Genomic DNA, 19,086 nt, shown 5'->3' with positions numbered 1-19,086 from the left:
TGACTAATTTGCCTATATAATGAAACTAAATATTCCGTTAACATTTACCAATACACAATTAAATTGATAGAGAGAGTTACAAGAAATGTGGATTTTGGTTGAATGTTGTTGTGATAATTTTTTAAGAGAGCAAGTATATTTTACCCTTATTTATTCTATTTTTATCATTTCCTCTTGCATGAAAGGAATTGTAAATTTGAGTAAGTAATTTGTAACCAAGAAAAAGCAAGCCGGCGAAGCGAAATAAAAGGAGGATCTATGAGGCTATGACTTGACCAATCAAGCTATGTCTTCTCTTCTTTCCCTTTCAGCTTTTTGGTTTGTCCTCTGTTCTCTAGCTTGTTTCCATTGAAAAGCTCCTGGTACAAATAATGGAGGCAGATAATCATCCTATTCCAAACATGGTTAGCTCCTTCTAATACTGCTAAGACAAGCTTATCCAGTTCTTTGGGCAATTCCTCCAATCCAATGCTTCAAAATTGTTCCCGTGACCCTTTTATTTTGTTGATGACTCCGTGTGTGTTCAATACGGATTGAGGTCAATGTTAGCCACATTTATCAGTGTGTTTGGTTCCCCTTAAGGGGAAATATAAATCAATTATGATAGGTAAATTTGAATGACAATATAGTGCATATTGGATGCATGATAAATAACCGTGATAATGTTTTTTTTTTTTGAAATTCAACTGCAAATATATTAAAGGTCAGCCGGCAAAAGGTTCATTACATCAGCATCAATAAGCGGTGCGGCGGCTAAAGGGACCTCTTCCACCCATACCATGTCGGTATAAGCTTCCGCGTTCTTAGCCAAAAAATCTGTCACCGCATTGCCCTTACGGCGAACAAACATAACAGAAATTGAATCAAAAGCATAACTCAATAAACGACAATCACTAAGACTAACTCCAATGGTGTTGAAATGTGGGTGATTAATGTTGAAAGGGGTGTGTAATGGTGTTGAATTGAAGTGTTGAAAGTTGAAAGGGGGAGAGAGGAGTTGAAAAAATTAAACAGAGTTGAAACCTGCGTCCGGAGACACGTGGCACGCCCTGGTTGGTGTCCGTCAGGCGCGTAACGCTGCAGGTTTGGCAGCGTGTGGGACCCAGCGGCTCCGGAAGTGGGACGCGTGGCACGCATCGGTTGGGCACCGACAGGCGCGTGCCACGCACGCGTCAGAGGAGAGAGAGATGGTCTGCAGTGGGACACGTGGCAGAGTTTTATTGGTCCGGACGATTTTCGTTTATTCTAATCTTTCCAACTCAATTATTTCATTCAAAAAAAAAATTAAAAATATAATTTTTTTTTCTCTATAAATAGAGACTTGGTTCGTTTGATTTGGACACAGAAAAAAAATCAAGTTTTCCATCATCTTATTCATCTTATTATCTTTTTATTATCCCCTTTGCTTTGAAATGGATCCCAACAAGTACCATTTCAACCCCCAAAATTCTTCTAACCAAATTCCCAACAATTATCCACATCCAAATCAGTTTCCCAACTACTAAAGTTGAATAAAAACCCATTGGAGTGGGTAAAAGTTGAATGAAGTGTTGAACTGGAGAGAGAAGGTGATGTTGAGTGTTGGGAAGGGAAAAAGTGGAGGAATGAGGGTGTTGATGTAGGATCACGCGCTTACCACTACGCCAAAACCAATTGGTGTTAGTGAGGGCGCAACGTTATTTCTTATAGCGTAGCAGACAGCGCCCCGTTTCGAATGCTACCTGCAGGCAGGATGCTGGCCCACCTGGACCGCACAGCATGCCTTCCGTGGGATTCGAACACGGGACCTGGCTCTGATACCACTTGTAGGATCACGCGCTTACCACTACGCCAAAACCAATTGGTGTTAGTGAGGGCGCAACATTATTTCTTTTAGCGTAGCAGACATCGCCCCGTTTCGAATGCTACCTGCAGGCAGGATGCTGGCCCACCTGGACCCAACAGTTGAATGTTGAAACCATTGGAGATGGTCTAAAGCATATCCAATGCAAGGTTTTTAGTTCTTATTTTAGAGTTAAGACTTTCTTTGAAAACCAATGCATCAATTACGGCTTTCTTAATAAGTGTGATTTTTACAACTTTAGCTTATAATTAGGGACAGAGGGAGTAAGAACTAAGAACTTTACCATTGGAAGTGCTGACATGGACTCCTTAGTTCTTAAAACTAAGAACTCATTTTTTATATAAGAAGTTTTGCTTTTTGACTTCTTAGCTTAAAATATTAATTATTTTTCTCTCATCCAAATTACTTTATTACTTTATGAGTTTTGTTTTATTACTTCATGAAAATAGAAAGTATAAATAATGTGGTTGTGAGACCAAATGGATAGTGGTAAGAACTAAGAACTCATGGTTGGAGCAAAATTGATTGAGAGTTGCTTAAACACATGTGGCAATACGGACCCACATGAATAGTGCTAAGAACTAATAAATAAGAACTAGCGTTGGAGATGCTCTAATAGAACTCAAATACGACCAACCATCCTCCTTTGCACTTATTGCTTAACACTTTTGAGTCATGATGAGATGAACATGTTGAGTCAAAAGATGATTGAAATTTACCACGATTTTTTATTTTATATCACCTATTGCTTAACACTTTTTTAGGTTTTTTAGTATTTCAATCTCACTTTTTTAGGTTTTTTAGATGAAACGAAATTATATTAAGCAGCATAAACACTCAATATATCCGTATGAAGGAAAGCAACTAAACCCGGGCGAGCATCATTTACCTAGACAACATCAGGTTAATCATAAGACAATTTTGCAACAAAATCAGTTGTCTGATTACCCGTTTTCCTAGCAAAAAAAAAGACTCAAAGTACGACGCTAGAACCTTACAATCACGTATAACTGACGTAAAATAAGAAACCTCCTAACCCAATTGTGCCATGAATTAACAAGCACTACACAAGCAGATTAAAAAACCACCCTCCTAAGCCCAAGACCGGTCTCACACCTAATATCTTAACAATTTCTTCATCAAGTGCAAGTCAACATCAAGCGCTTTCTTATTCATTAAATGTAAGACTTCCTCACACTTAATATCACAATAATCTCTACTTAAGTGTGAGTTCATATCAAACAAAAACCTTTCAAATTCTTGCACCACAACTGATCTAACTCTCCACCAAAGAAACACACCACCTGATCACTACATTTTTATGAAGACTTTCGACACATGAAATCATTAAATATGATCAAATCAACCATCGACCTTGATACTACTCAGATACACATCTATGATGAAGAGAGGCATCTTGTAATTAAACAGCAAAGAGAATCCCAATATATGCAGACGCCAGCTCCCACTAGCAAACGACAAAGAAAGGACACACACAGTTCTTCTATCTCCCTGTTTCCTAAACTTCTCAAACTCCAAAAAACACACTACTTTTAAAAACCTGTTGTTGCCTTTTCCTTCTGTGACCACAACACTCCCTCACCAAAAACACCTCTCTCTCTTCCCTCTGCCATTGCAATGGCAACAGCAGCAGCAGACCAAGAACAACAAGATGACGCTCACCTCCTCCGTTCCTACATTGGCCTCAGCTTCTCCGTCTTCCTCGCCCTACTCCCCACCAACCTCCGCACCAAGGCGCGTGACCTCACGCGCGCCGAGGAGGAGCTGTCCCAGATGCGCTCCCGCCGCCGGGAGGATTCCAAGGCCAACGCCAGAGTCGCCGAGATCTTCGCCTCCCACCGCAACGCCTGGCGCGACGAGGAGAAGCGCCTGCTACGCCGGATCGACGCGGCGGGGGAGGAGATCGCGCGCCTCAGGGCCGCGGCGGAGGAGTCCAGAGCCAGGGCGGAGGAGCTCGAGCGCGAGGTGGCGGAGAGAGACGAGATGATTGAGTTCATGTCGAGGAGGATTCATGAGGAAGGGTTGGGTGGTTGCCAGAGTAGGGACCACTATGGTGGGAAGAAGAATCAGGAGTGGTTTCACAATGAGCAGGAAGAGGAGGAGGTGGGGACCACCAGGAATGTGGAGGAAGAGGGAGTGGAGGTTATCTATGAACACAAACACCACCACTCTCAGTCTCAGTCTCAGCACCTAGTTGATAATAATGGGTTTGATGCTGAGTTCATGGCTTCTGCTTCCAAATTCTGGGCAGAAAAAGCTTCACTCTGGCAGGTTTCATTCTGGAATCTTCAACCAAAAAATTGATAATTACTGCATCATGTTTCACTGCCATTACCTTTTTTGAGCTCTCTTTACTTACATTTTGATTCTGTTACTGTCAACCCAAATTAGCAACCATTATGTAATAAGAGCTTATTTATAAGTTGTTTTAAAAGTTTTATTGAAAATAAACTATATATAAACATAAGCTTTTTTTCATAAGCTTTCCTGAATAGCTTATGAAAATATGCTAAACATAAGCTATTTTTCATAAGCTATCCCAAACACTAGCTTAAGCTTAAGCGCTTATGTTACATAAGCTCAAATAAGCTTTTCCAAACGGGGCCTAAAGTGCATTTTTTAATATAAAGTGGTTGGTAAATGACAATTTAGCATAAATTAATTATGATTTGTGGTGAAAAGTTTTGATTCTTTTTCAAAAGGGTCACCAGCTTTTTAGGTTTCTGGTTAAAGAAACCCCTACTCAGAGTCTGGACCTTGTTTCCTTGTTCTTTTACCGCTCTACTTTTTACTCAATTTCCAATGTTAAATGTATAGAACTTTTGGAGATTCGTACGGTAGGGCTGGCTTTGTATGATGAAAAGAAATGGTATTTTAATGGAAACTGGGGTATGAGAGTTTTTATATTTTTTTTAACTTTGGAGTTTAGATGGTGTTTGTTAGGTTCATAGTGGTGGAGCCATGCATGCATCGTTTCACTTGTTATTTGTCTGTTTGCAATTTGTCCCGTGTTGGATGTTATATTGCTTTTATGCATGGTCCACTTCAATTTCAGCAGGGATTGGTCACTATTCTTATCCGGTGCTGACATCTAGGAGCATTGCCCTCCGGTTGTTTGTTTATCAGTGACATGGTTGCTAATTGCTTAAGCCATTGATGTTGGAGTGTGTTAGTATGTAATGGTTGAGATGGATAAACATCTTGCTTTTTGCTTGCTAATACCAGTTTCTTGCATTCTTTTCCTCTTAAAGCAAGAAAACACATAAAGTAAAGAATAACAATATTCATAAAGCATCCACCAGGGGGAAATGAGTCTTCTCTTCTTACCGCATTGATATAATTGGTTCTGTAGTTGATTTCTCTGGTCAATTTGATTTTTTTTTCCTTTGTTACCTGTCCATAAAGTGGGTAATTTCATGTTTCTATACTCCTTGTTATCTTGGTTGAAATGCCCCTAGAGCACTAATGTTAGTTTGTATATGAAAAATGACTTTTCTTAGAAGCATCAACCAACGAATTAATCTGAAGGGATTTCCTTAGCAAATTAGGTATTTGTTATAATCCATCGACCACCCTTCAACCATTTGACATTGCAGATTAGTAATCACCTCCATTCCTAATACTTGCTTTTGGAAGTTATCAAAGAACTACTCTGCCTAAAAAGTTAAAAGGCATAAGACAAGGATACATGCTTTAACTAGTGCCACTCTAACCTAAGGTCATTTGACTTCACATTTCAGTATATATTCCCCCTGAAATGAAAGTCACAATGTTGTTGTTGTGTTTTATCTATGTAATTTACTTTGCATCATATGCGCAACTAGTCTACTTGTCATTTGTCAACCAAACATTATTGTCAGTTTCTGATCTTTAAATGTTTACTCTTGCAGGATGTACAGCATGAGTCACTTGAATCAATGTATAGCGCGAAACAATTTGTTGCAAGGTAAATAATTGGTAATCTAAATGTAGATATTTTCTGTATCATTTGGCATTAATCCCCAACTGAATAAGAAGTAATTTTTTTTTCTCCCAGAAGGGAGTCTCCCTGGAAGGTAGATGGTGATTCAGCTGGAGTTTCCTCTAAACTTAAATTACTAGAACACGAATTGTTGAACCTGGAGAAATTTGCTAAGAGTGATCTATCCAAGGTGGCACCCTTAATAAAGAAGCAGGCAAAGAGATATCAAGCACTTTCAGAAAAAATTGACGATTTATGTAGACGAATAGTAAGTAACTCATGTTCCCTTGCTTCTTTTGTGTTTTGTTAACCTTGCAAATTGTGATAAATCCATAAATTGGAATCCTAGTTTTTTCTTTTTCACTCTTGCTAAAAATACTTCAACAACCTCCAATTATCTTAAGATATCTATATTTGTAATATGTCTTTTGATGTCAATTGAATTGTAAAAAGTGTTATGTCAACAGTCTTGCAATAAACTTCATCAGTACATTTTCTCAATTGGTCAATGTCCTGTAAACCTCTATGGAGTCTGGATAATGATAAATTATGGTGATGCTCTGTTCATAAATTGTCTGTTATGTTAAGCAAGTAGTGGATTGATCATTGTTCCCAAATTGATGGTTGTGGTGCATGGATGCCATTTTTATTCCATGTGTTGTATATTGGGGTAAACCTACAATGGTTGTTTGTGGGGTTTGGGAAGCTTAATGCCAACTGATCATCTGTTTAAACCGTTACCTTGTGTTTTTGTGTACCTCTATCTGCTGTTTCATCCCGGGAGATGAGAAATGATCGCTTGCATTATTTATAGTATTGTGTTGTGCTTGAAACTTAGGCCAACAACTGAATCACAATCAAGTAATTCATGCAAGCATGATGCAATATCATGAGCCAAGAGTGTAATAAGCACTGAAAATATGATATTAGTACCTTCTTTATGTATGTGGATATACTAATCTAATGTGTTCTGGAGAAAGTTCAGTTTGAAGTTTATGTTAGGAAGGGGCAATAACTACTTTGCATGTATGTTTCACCCAAACAAAGCCTGCTTCTGCTGACATTTTTATTTTATTGTTTCATCTTGCTAAACTTCAACTTGGAGACCGTTTGCATTCTTGGTCCTTACATCTCCTTTCTTTTTGAGCAGGCCAGTGATCCCTCTGAACCCTCTCTCAGTTCAGAATTTCGAACACAAACTCAAACAGAGTTTTTACTGGAAGCATTTCGGCTTCAACAGGGTGCATCTGAGACTGGCCAGAAACTAATGGCACTGCAAACAGAAATTGGGAAGAGCCTTTATAGGGATGAGTTAAAAAGTGAGGCCACGCCTACCACAAGACGGTCTCTGGACTCCATAAGGAACAACTTCAAAGATCTCCAGCGAAATTTGGAGATATGGTTGGCCAGAATCATTGGCGATCTCGAGGGGATTCTGGCAAGGGATGGCGCTTCTCGTGTAAGAGAATATTATATTTCTAGGTATCCTTTTGTTCAATAGAATCTGAGAAGCTGGTAGGAACAACTCAGCCTCACTTCTCAGCCTAACAAATTATCTGTTTTGGTATGTATGTATATTGTTTCAATACACGAAAGTGGTAGTTGGATATCAATGTGAAACCATATACCACTTCTGCTTGTATTGGTATCTTAAATATGCTCTTCTTCAGTCTTCACCCCCATGAGCTTCATAAATGCATGTCCTTCTGCAGATGAAACTACTCAAATTTAACTAGGTAACAGTTGAGAATCAAGAATATCAGTTAATATTTTCCACATTTCAAATAAAAAAAGAAACACCTGCACACATCCCCTCTTTTTCTTAATTTGTTTATGTGTCCTGTCTGTCTTTCTATGTTTCTTCATCCATTCTTCACTTGTCTTCTTTTTGTCTCATAATCTATTGTCCTTATAATGACAAGGCCCAATGCAGTTATATTGTATTAATTTGTGGAAACGTCCTTTGTGCTTTTAAAATCATATAAATGGTGATAATCAATGCATTTTGATATGGGTTTTAAGTTTTAGCAAAAGATAAGTAATTTTCCTCTTTCACTCCGCATTCAATTTCATTGATTAGTTGAAACTTGAAAACTCTGCTACAGCAGTTAACTTAGCTCTAATTTTATTTCCTGTGTGCCACATGTTGAGAGTTAATGCAGAACCAGGTGAATCTGACATGTTTCCATCCATGCTGAGAAATATTATTGCACTGTCTCATATACATGGAAATCGTTGGATTCTATTTGTGCTATGCACAGATATTTACTTCAAGTTTAAAAACTGCATACCTATGATTTTATGAATCTACACCATAATGGGTTTGAATGCTTTACCTTCAGTTCTTATTTATGAAATTATTTTCTTTACATTGTTCATTATGTATGCATTAGAGGGCATTATTGTTTGTCTGTTTATTTGGTTCACTGTCATTAATTGTATTAAATCCCATTTTTTATTTGTCTTGAGTCTGTTGACAAAATCAATAAGAACAAAAATGTTTAATCAGAAGAGGTTAAATAATAGTAACAATGTTCTTGCATTCACCGTCCATACATGTAGATTAATTGACATAATATATGCTTGTCATATTTGGCCGGCACTGTTACTTCTTATAAGACTTAATCAAGAACATTGCCACCATTTCTTTTTGGCATCGTCACATGATCTTTAATCCATGGCGGATGACGATGGTCATCATCCTTTGTCAAACAACGTTGTCGTCCTTCTTATTGCCATGGGTTCAGCAGCTTTTGTTGTCTCAACCTACCATGTCATAACCATATGCATGTTCCACCAACGCATCACAAACCAAAACCCACCAGAACAGCAGCCTGATGTGGCGGCTCAAACGCTGAACCTCGACCAAAGCGACGCGTCCTCCTCAATGGCACACTTGATTCCAATACACAAGTATCACAAGAAGAAGGTTGAAGCAGATGACGGTGACGACGTTGATGATCTTGAAAGCGACACATGTGCAGTGTGCTTGGGAGATTTCGAGGATGGTGAGGAGCTGAGGACGTTGCCGGAGTGCTTGCACTCTTTCCACGTACCGTGCATTGATACGTGGCTCCATTCCCATTCAAGTTGCCCCATTTGCCGCGCCAGTGCTACTGCTACCCCTTCTCCGTCACTGAATGCGCCACATCACAGCATAGATATGCAACCAGTTGGTGTCCTCTACAATGGGTTGGTAAGATGGTGAAGTGCTAAGTTTTAAGGAGACAAACCTTCAAGTGCAAACACATGTATATGCTTGCTAATGTAATTTTTTACATGGTTGGAGCGCCATTTCTTTGATTCCATACTTTCGTAATAGTGTGCTCACATACTTCTTAGCAATCATAATTCATAACATCTTTTGTTTAGATGATAAAGTCTCGCATTAACTAGAGATATGATCAATAAGTCAGTATATGAAATCAGCTATCAGTTACTAAGAAAAGGTGGGGCAGGCACGTGAGATATTATTGCAGCTTTCAAGTTGACACCTCGTGTGTATATGAAATCAAATTAGGTGGTCGCTCGTGAGGGAAATTATAGCTATTATGTAAGGCCATGTGGATTCTGAATAGTTCCATCTTTGGTTGTACACGTTAGAGCCTAACTTTGCCAACAACTATTGCATGCCCTTCCATTTGAAACGACAACACACGATCTATCTAGCAAATTGTACCCAACAACATAGGGCCTGCATGATTTATCACTGAACATGTGAAGAAAAGGAGCCCCATAAATATTGGTATGGATACTGGTTGCATTTAAGACAAAGCTCATGCAATGTCTAGAGAATGGGGTAGATTATAATGAAACAAAATTGTTGGACCAAAATTCAACATTTTGTCAAACCTCATCCAGATGGTTGTAGTATGCAAATTACAAAATTACCCTTCTTGGTGGAAATGACAGTGGAGGGTAATGAAAGATAGTGGTGGTGGAGGGTGATGAACAACAATGACAATAGTAAAGGATGATAGGCAATGGTAGTAGTGGTGGTGGCAATAGAAGGCAATGTGTAAAGGCTGTCAGGTGGGGGTGGTGGAATGTACAAATGGCTGTAGCCTTGGAGAGTGTTAGGTTCGATGATTGTGGATGCTGTGTGGAAATGGTGGTGGTGGAGGACGAGGGTACCAAATGACAATGGTGTCAGTCTCTCACGGTGAAAGGGATGTCAGACGGAAAATATGGTGGAGGGCATTAAGTAGCAATGGTGAATGGTATTGAGAGATAGTGGCAGTGGTGGGCGCCTTGAATCAATGGAAGTAGAAGATTCAACGTTGTAGAGGAGGATGCCAGTGGCTAGTCTCAAACGATTGATATAGTGGAAAGTATTGAGTTGTACGGTTGAGGGGAGGGAGTTGGGTAATGGTAGTGGGGCGTAGTGGAGGTTGCGCTGATATGGTGGTAGAGCGTGTCTAGCAACAACATTGGTGAAGAAATTAACAAGTGCTAAGAACCGGTGTTAAGTGGTTGGGATGGCTGTTGGGGGTGGCTATAAACCATGATGGTGAGAAAGGGGAAAAATGACCAACTTATTCTACTCGTGTATAGTGGTATTTGCCGGAGATACACACAACCACAAGTTCGAACTGCTATATTCTGAAGAAATGAGCACAAGCACCATATACAGCATTCATGCCACCATCAATTGTGGTTAGTAAAAATAAACATGTACTATTTCTGAGTTACGGGCACAAGTAAACATAAGTCTACTTCTTATTTTCTTCTAATATAAGAGCACTGCAGCTACATAGTCAACCAAACTCAGACATCTTATGAAATTCAAATTCATATCAATTGAGAGTTGAAAATGAAATTGTCAGATCAAGCAATGAAGTCAAAAGTTGAAATGGTTCTAATTATACCACATTGAGCCCGTTTGTTAAATGCCGATAACCAAAGGCCAACAAACTTCGGTTTTCTCAACCCTATGTGAGACAGTTTGTCATTTTTTCCATTGGAATGACAAACATGAAGTATGGGCAATCAAGCCTCTTTGTCCATAACATTTGTCTACAAACATTTTCAATAGTGATACAGTTAACTGAACTCAAAGCAGCAACATATCTAACTCATCACCAATAAATAAGATCTTACATTAGAGTTTTAGATCAAACATCAAATACTGCAATTGTTTTATTTCCAAACACATTGAAACTCTTGGAACAGAATCACAAAATAACACATGACACAATATTATCAAGCAGCCAAGCCGGCTTCTTCCAGCAGCTGTTTCACTTTTGTGATGTAATCGTTCATTGCTTCCTCCTTGGATTTCCCTGGCAAAAAGAGATTTCTATGTATATGAGAAAACATTAAAGTACCAAAAGGAAAAAGAAATTGATCATTGCGGTCTAATAGAAAAGTGTGTTTGGATCATCGTTTTCACAATTGATTTGGAATAAAATTGACTTTGACAAAATTGATTACAGTAAAAATGAGTTGAAAATGAAGTGCTTTATGCTTGGATACATTTGTGAAAAAAGTGGTTTTTTGTGAAATCCTGTTGAACACACACACTTGCAGGACACTTGAAACTGAATTTTGTTTTCTCACCTTCAACATTCTTCCATGCATCCCATTTAGCTCTGTCCCTCGGGTTGAACATCCCAGGACGGCCTATAAATCATATACAAATTCATGAACAAGGAGAAGCCTTAAGAATATCTGGAGCATGAAGGATTAAAAAATCTCACCCCTTATTGAGGTAAGGTAATAAAGAGAACTCAACAGTCAAAAACAATGATTTGAATACTATTGGTTAAGAGAAGAGCACTCTTACTGGTGTTGACAGGTCCAACAGTGGCTTGCTTGAACAATCCATAGAGAATAAGTTTGCTTTCATTAGATGTACTGTCTGGCAGAGTCTTGGCTTTCACAGCATACTGATCAAAATCCTCCTGCAAGACATCAATTAAGGAGTGTGTGATGCTTAAACTGTCATTCTTTAAAAGCACAGTATAGAAGAATAAAAATCAGTTCAAAATTCAGAACATATTCATAAGCAAATATAAGACTCCTATACAGATTAAACTGCTCTAAGAACAATCCATGTTCACTACAGAAAACAGATTTCACACCACTGCCTGATATTAAGCATGTAGTAGTATTGATGAATTTTGATTTCACAGAGGTAAAAGAATGGGCTAATCACATTATTTGAACAACTGGGTTCTGTCCATAATTTAATCAAACAGTTGATTAAATCATTTTTTAATATAACCAGAATCACTGAAACATACAATTTCCCTAACCAATCTGAGAGCTGCTTTCATTCATTTATCCATAAAAGAAAATCAAACCCTCAAAAAATTTAATCAGTATCTTGAAGACTACATGCAGATCAATAGATTCCTTTCCTACCACAATTCCCATCTATTTGTTAACCTCAACAAAACACCCACCAATCAAAACAAATAAAAAAATGCCCCCTTATTATTAACCAGAAATCCATGACCCCATGAAAAAATTAAACAGTGGCATGGATCTGAAAATCCCAACAAAAATTTTACAAAATGAAATGAAATAAAAAAACACAAGGCAAGAACAATCTAAGCTAAATTGAAAAACAAACAACACATAAGAGAGCACAGAGATATTTGGAGACAAACCTGCAAACCCATGGTGTTTGTTTGATTTGGTTGGAAGAATGAGAGTGATTTGGATGTGGTTATAGTAGATGAGATGATTGTGATTAGCTTCGTTACGTTCGAGGTGTACTTATAATTGAAACATTGGATGGATCAAAGAGTGTGGGCCTAGGATGTGGGAACAGTTTCACGTGCGTCTCACGGTCTCAGTAACGCAACGCAAAGTATATTCCTCTCACCATTTATTTTCAAAACGTAGGTAAAACGGTTTATCGTTTATTTTCCCTTTAAATTCAATTTTGACATTTCGTTATATTCCATTATCTATTCAATATTTAATTTAATGAATTTCGATTGGATGACGATGTATCAGTTACTACTACTAACACAATGGGGGTATGCCTTTCCTTATGCATTCTCGAACACTGAACTATATGTCTATATGTTTAAGAAGTTTAGTTATATATCTAGCTGTTGTGCCGCTCTTGTTGATTTTGATCATAATTTTGTTTATTAATTAATATCACTAAAGTTCTAAAATTTTCATTGAAGTAGTTCATTTGAAAATTAAATAATTAATATGTTCAATATTCAAATTTAAGTATCAATGAAAAACACATATATGCTGGCTTAAAATTAAATAATGCACCTCCTATCTATACAATTAATCTTCTTGTCTTTCATAAAAATAAACTAACAACATGAAATATGCTGAAGAATGTGATAGGAAGCTAGAGACATGAATTTTTTTATTTGTTTTTGTGTCAAAGATTAAAGATCATTGCTGTCAAAAAAAAATTAAAGATCATTCATTAGCAATTTAGGCGAAGCCCAAATACAATGGTTAGCCCATGGCCTAGCTGCAATTCGAACAGGGCTCTCTGAACATATGAGACCAAGGGGAGTAAGCCCGTTTGTTTTTGTCTATTGGATATATGTCACTTGATATATGTTTTCATCCCAACTCTCATAAGCCTCCTAAGCAATGTGTCTGATCATAATTCATGAACTAATGTTCCCAGTGAAGCTTTATCTTTTTCGATCTTTTATATTACTTCGGACATTCTGTACAGCGAGAATGCTGCCCAAGATCTAAACCCTCCAGTTGAGGAAGATCCATACTCATAGCCAAGTCAATTGTAGTTGCCACCGCCATTAACCGCCGCACCGCAACGCAACAACCATCTCATGACGATGACGATGACGACGCCGATGCCTCGCGCCTGCATTTCCAGCCCCTCCGTGTCTGTAATTCCAGACCACGATTCAGGTACAAACCACCGTATACCAAAGCACGATACACACCACAAACTTTGTTACAAAATGAAAAAAAGTACACCTCTTGCTTACGCTTAATGAAAGATATAATTTTGCTTTTCACTTCTTTTTTCAACTTTTTCAATTCATTTTTCTTGAATACGGAGTTTTGACACATTCACACCACATTTTCTTTCGTTACATTTCCACTAACTTTTTCTTTCTATTTCTCAATTCCTTTTTATTATATTTCCTTATTTTTCTCTTTTGTTCTTATATCTCGGTTGAACTACTTGAGTGTCAGTGTGCGAACAAATCTTTATTCATCGATATACAGCAACAGCAACGCAGGGTTACTTGCTATTTGGTGGGGCAATTACTATCAAAATGCTTTAAGAAAAAAAAAAACTATTTCGCTTTTAATAAAAAATGGTGATTTTTCACATATTCACATAACCTATATTCTTCCGCATGGATTTATTAATATTTCTAAGCTAATTATAGTTTAATTGTAAATATTATTCAGTCTGCCCAGTTAATTTCATATTAACTCATGTTATTCGTGTATATTCATTAGTTGAAGAGTTCAATATTGACTGAAAGCACGCTTTTGAACATTTGCTTTTGGTAGTTGTTCTTTAGCTTTTTTAAGCAAGTGATCCATCTTTAAATGTGGTGATATACAACAATATGCAAAAGCTTGAAAAAGTTGTCAAACTTATACAAATAATCAAACTTAAAGTATAAAAAAGCACAAGCCATCATGAAAACTCAGAGCATGTTTAACACAATTTGCTCACGTGGGGTACGTATGAGCCTATGAGGTACTCAAATGATAAGAATTGAAGCAATTTGGTCGGGAAAATGTACACTTAAGTGCACTCACACAGTCACACGTGAAACCAAATACATCCTTAACCTTTGAACTATAATGTATAAAAGGGTATAAGTCATGCAAATAAATTAGAAGCTCTATTATCATATAATAGGAATTTAATATTTGACAACGCTTACATAAGAATGAAAATGAGGAATGCATATCCCTCAAATTTAGAAAAATCTTATATAATGAATTACATTTAAATATTTTGTTTGTTCAATTAAATGTTTGTATATAATGGTCCATACATATTACTGAATATCGTTTTGTAAGTGTTCATGTATATAATCTAGTTTATTCTTTTCCCTTTTATCGATATATATATATGTGTGTGTATATATGTGTGTATTGTTCATAAAAAAACTATTTTAATTTATGTATCAAAGCATATTTTGATTGTCCTCAAATAACAGCTGAAGTGGTAAGAGTAAGAGAATATGTGGGTTGGATGAGAAAAGTTCAGGGATCTCTAGAATGTGCAATTTTTTTATTTATAAAAAAACAGCATACTTTGAACTCTCAATTATTTTTCTCCAAGCTGATCTGCCCCTCCCTTGAACTGGGATGTCTATGAAATGAACATTTTGTTTTCAGAATATTTGATAAATTTATTGAGAAAGATGTGTCGTGTTGCTTTTCTATTTTCCTTGTACAGAAATAAACATAAAGTGTATCTCTTTTCCTTTCTTGGTGATCTATATAAGGCTTGACATATGAAACAAGTAAAATTTCTTTCAAAAAGAAAAGAAACCTAAATATCTATTTACAAGGTCATTCCAAATCACCCTATCTGATAAAAAGAAAATGTAATGCTTAAATATCTAATGATAAATAGTTATATTTTTATCATTTAATATTATTATTAACATGCAATAAATAAAATCTCTGAAAAGGATACAATTTTGCTAACATAAAAAGAAGTATATCACTTTTCATTTAAGTAATTTGATAAGTAAGCAGATTTCCTAACTAAAGCGGGTGCCCGTCACACTTCAGAGTTTTTACTAGCTCAAGACCCCTCTTAATTTGGTTTTTTTGCTTGCGGCAAAGGTTATATAGGTACTAGTTTTGCTAGACGAGTTTGTTTGAGAATTTTCTTTTCACTTATCCTATTTTTTCTTTCTTCGACCGATTCTATACAAAATTAGGTCTAATATAATTTATTTTATCTTAAAATCTCAAATGTTGTGAATTGAAAAACTCATCGATCACTCTATCGCTTAATAAGCTAACGGTGACATAAGAGATTAGTTTTACTAGTATAAAGGAAAACAGAAGTTAAAAAACCAATTCAAGTTACCTTAAAAAAAACAAGGCTTAATTGCACTTTTGGTCCCCCAGCTATTGCCTTCCTGCGAAAACCGTCACCAAACTTCAAAATTAGCAAAAAACGTCCTCTAACTATACATGTCGTTGCACTTTTGGTCTGTCGTTTGCCTTCCGTGAGAAAATTAACGTGCGTAGCTGATGTGGCTCCCTCACGTGTGTCTCCCGTGACTTTCTTTAGAGAGCTTGATGACTGGACAAGTCACATACTTCTCACGTGACTCTAAAAGGCTCAAACGGTTATGAAATTACAAACCCTAATTAGACATGATTACCCCCTTTTAGAGTCACATGAGAAGCATGTGACTTGTCCACTCATCAAGCTCTCTAAAGAAAGTCATGTGAGACACGCGTGAGGGAGTCACATCAACTTCTCACGTTAGTTTTCTCACGGAAGGCAAACGGCAGACCAAAAGTGCAACGGCATGTATAGTTGGAGGACGTTTTCTGCTAATTTTGAAGTTTAGGGATGATTTTTGCAGGAAGGCAATAGTTGGGGGACCAAAAGTGCAATTAAGCCAAAAAACAATAAAAGTTACTCATGGGACCTGTTTCATCCCACTTGAATCCAAGCGAAGCTAGCGTGAATTGTTTTCCTCTATAAAAAAGTTCCTCTTCTTCTTCCTCTTCGCTTCCACGCTGAAACCTTGCATTGTAGCAGACATGGTAGCTTTCCTTCAACTTCGATTTTCACCACGGAGGATGCTCTCTCCTCTACCCTGACAGGGTAAGCAAACATTTCATGGTTGGTTCGCTAACCTTTTCTCACTACCATTTCTCAGCTTTTCTTCTTTCTGTTAATGGGGTTCCAATTTTCATTGAATTAATAACTTCTTCTTAGTTTTTTCCATAAAGGGGTTTGTTAATTTGATTGAGGGGGCTTGTTCTTCTTATTTCTGATTGGTCATTTGAGATCTGTGTCCAAGATCCGTTTTATTTTTTGGGGTTTGTGTATGTGTTTGATTCATCACAGTCTCTGAAATTGAAGTTTTCGTTTTACTTTATTTTGTGATGTACCCTTTTGTTGATTCTGTGAATAATTGAAGGAGCTCTTGCTGCTAAAATTGACAAAGCTGGTGTGGTGTCTTCCTGATTTTTATTTCATAGCTTGAGACTTGAAACTCTTTGATCCTTTGTTTGGCAATGTTATCTTTGAACTGTGTTTTTGGTGTATGTATAAGCTTTTGGTTTTTTGATTGCAGAAATTGAGGACTACAGCTAATACTAGACAACAAGCTTGTTTTGCTATGAGGGAGTTCACTAGGGGTGAAGAGTATGTAACCATTGGTGAATTCCCTTCTTCCAAGACTAATCACATGAAGAAAGTTTCAGTTCTTCCTCTTGTGTTCCTCATCTTCTATGAGGTTTCAGGGGGTCCTTTTGGTGTGGAGGATACTGTGCATGCTGCTGGTCCTCTGCTGTCCCTGCTTGGCTTCTTGTTGTTCCCACTCATATGGAGTGTTCCTGAGGCTTTGATTACTGCTGAGATGGGTACCATGTTCCCTGAAAATAGTGGTTATGTGGTTTGGGTTTCATCTGCTTTGGGTCCTTATTGGGGGTTTCAGCAAGGTTGGATGAAATGGCTGAGTGGGGTGATAGACAATGCTTTGTACCCAGTTCTGTTTCTTGATTATCTTAAGTCAGCAGTCCCTGCTGTAGGTGGTGGCTTACCTAGAGTTCTTGCAACCTGGGGTCTTACAATAATTCTTACTTACTTGAACTATAGGGGTTTAATCATTGTGGGATGGGTTGCTGTTGCTTTGGGGATTTTCTCACTCCTTCCTTTTGTGGTTATGGGGTTTATGTCAATTCCAGACATAGAACCTTCAAGATGGTTAGGGGCAAATCTACATGATGTTGACTGGAATTTGTATTTGAATACTCTATTCTGGAATCTTAATTATTGGGACTCCATAAGTACTCTTGTTGGAGAAGTGGAAAATCCTAAGAAAACTCTTCCAAAAGCATTGTTCTATGCTGTGATCCTAGTTGTTCTGGGATACTTCTTCCCGCTTCTAATTGGTACCGGTGCCGTTCCTGTCAAGCGTGAGTTGTGGACTGATGGTTACTTCTCGGAGATTGCTTTGATTATCGGAGGAGTATGGCTGAGATGGTGGCTTCAGGCTGCTGCAGCAATGTCAAACATGGGAATGTTCGTTGCTGAAATGAGCAGCGACTCTTTCCAGCTGCTGGGGATGGCTGAAAGGGGAATGTTGCCTGAGTTCTTCAAGATAAGGTCTCGCCATGGAACCCCTCTTATCGGAATACTTTTCTCGGCCTCCGGTGTTCTCTTACTGTCATGGCTGAGTTTTCAAGAAATTGTGGCTGCAGAAAATTTCTTGTACTGTCTTGGAATGATTCTGGAGTTCAATGCATTCATTTTGTTGAGGATCAGATACCCGAACGCGCCTCGACCTTACAAGATACCAGGAGGGACAGTAGGAGCAGTTCTTATGTGTATCCCTCCTACAATACTGATTGGTGTTGTGCTGTATTTCTCCACCCTCAAAGTGTTGGTTATAAGCCTCATTGCTGTGGCGATTGGCCTTGTGATGCAGCCGTGTCTCAAATATGCGGAGAAAAAGAGATGGATGAAGTTCTCCCAGAATTCTGAGCTCACTGATATAAATGATGAGGGCTCTCAATTGGTGACTTAATTTTTTCTTGTTTAAAAACAATAATGTGAATGAGATCTACTCTTTAAGGTTTTTAGCATAATAGTTAAGTTTCAATCTTTGAAGTGCAGTTTGTATCCCATGCTTTTGGCACTTATAGCTGTTTGTCTTTGTTGTTTGATTATAGTTGAGATGACAATTAGAAACTAGGAAGCTAGTATTTAGAATGTCTTGGGAAATAAATTTGTTTGGTTTCCCTGTATGAAATCTGTTTTTCAGAAATTTTATATATTTTGAACATTCACAAAATGATGCTCAGCAAATTGTTCAAGCTGCCAACATGAAAATGTCTTAAATACAGTGTTTATTGCACTAGAAGGGTGTACAAGATTTTGGCTCAGTTACAGTTAGCAAGGACTAATCACTTCACCTTATAAAATTTTATGTTCGATTTTCACTGTGAGGACTGTATTGTTAGGCGATTTGGAAATAACCTGCAGTTTCAAAGCCATCTCTTTGGCATGGGGTGGTGATGCAAGTTGAAGTCATCCACCAAACTTTCTGAAATCACATCAGAAGGGGTATACAAC

At 37.6% G+C, this 19,086-nt stretch overlaps 4 protein-coding genes across 5 annotated transcripts; 3 read left to right on the top strand and 1 right to left on the bottom strand.

Annotated features, from left to right (window-relative positions):
• Nucleotides 1–3,156: 3,156 nt before the first annotated feature.
• On the top strand, nucleotides 3,157–7,520 carry LOC130740251 (uncharacterized). 2 transcript variants are annotated; one of them, XM_057592781.1, is made up of 4 exons: nucleotides 3,157–4,135; nucleotides 5,755–5,810; nucleotides 5,904–6,093; nucleotides 6,976–7,520. In XM_057592781.1, the coding sequence occupies exons 1-4, from the start codon at nucleotides 3,482–3,484 to the stop codon at nucleotides 7,324–7,326; spliced, it is 1,251 nt and encodes a 416-aa protein (XP_057448764.1). In that variant the 5' UTR covers nucleotides 3,157–3,481; the 3' UTR covers nucleotides 7,327–7,520. The 2 variants fall into 2 exon arrangements, with proteins under 2 accessions (XP_057448764.1, XP_057448763.1); XM_057592780.1 differs by having other exon boundaries at nucleotides 3,166–4,135; nucleotides 5,901–6,093.
• Nucleotides 7,521–7,661: 141 nt separating this feature from the next.
• Nucleotides 7,662–9,154, top strand: LOC130740252 (RING-H2 finger protein ATL72-like). The gene has a single exon (XM_057592782.1). It carries the CDS (start codon nucleotides 8,503–8,505, stop codon nucleotides 9,031–9,033), a length of 531 nt encoding a protein of 176 aa, XP_057448765.1. The 5' UTR covers nucleotides 7,662–8,502; the 3' UTR covers nucleotides 9,034–9,154.
• A 1,719-nt stretch (nucleotides 9,155–10,873) lies between these two features.
• LOC130740253 (acyl-CoA-binding domain-containing protein 1) lies at nucleotides 10,874–12,597 on the bottom strand. The gene is made up of 4 exons (XM_057592783.1): nucleotides 12,440–12,597; nucleotides 11,611–11,728; nucleotides 11,385–11,447; nucleotides 10,874–11,107 (listed from the first exon to the last, which is right to left on the bottom strand). Exons 1-4 carry the CDS (start codon nucleotides 12,449–12,451, stop codon nucleotides 11,028–11,030), a joined length of 273 nt encoding a protein of 90 aa, XP_057448766.1. The 5' UTR covers nucleotides 12,452–12,597; the 3' UTR covers nucleotides 10,874–11,027.
• A 3,844-nt stretch (nucleotides 12,598–16,441) lies between these two features.
• On the top strand, nucleotides 16,442–18,805 carry LOC130740250 (probable polyamine transporter At1g31830). Its single transcript, XM_057592779.1, has 2 exons — nucleotides 16,442–16,626; nucleotides 17,084–18,805. The coding sequence occupies exons 1-2, from the start codon at nucleotides 16,624–16,626 to the stop codon at nucleotides 18,536–18,538; spliced, it is 1,458 nt and encodes a 485-aa protein (XP_057448762.1). The 5' UTR covers nucleotides 16,442–16,623; the 3' UTR covers nucleotides 18,539–18,805.
• The last annotated feature ends 281 nt before the right edge of the window (nucleotides 18,806–19,086 follow it).

Source organism: Lotus japonicus, chromosome 2 (genome assembly GCF_012489685.1).
Source record: "Lotus japonicus ecotype B-129 chromosome 2, LjGifu_v1.2".
In the NCBI taxonomy this organism is placed as follows: Eukaryota; Viridiplantae; Streptophyta; class Magnoliopsida; order Fabales; family Fabaceae; genus Lotus; species Lotus japonicus.
This window is presented reverse-complemented; position numbering and strand designations above follow the sequence as displayed.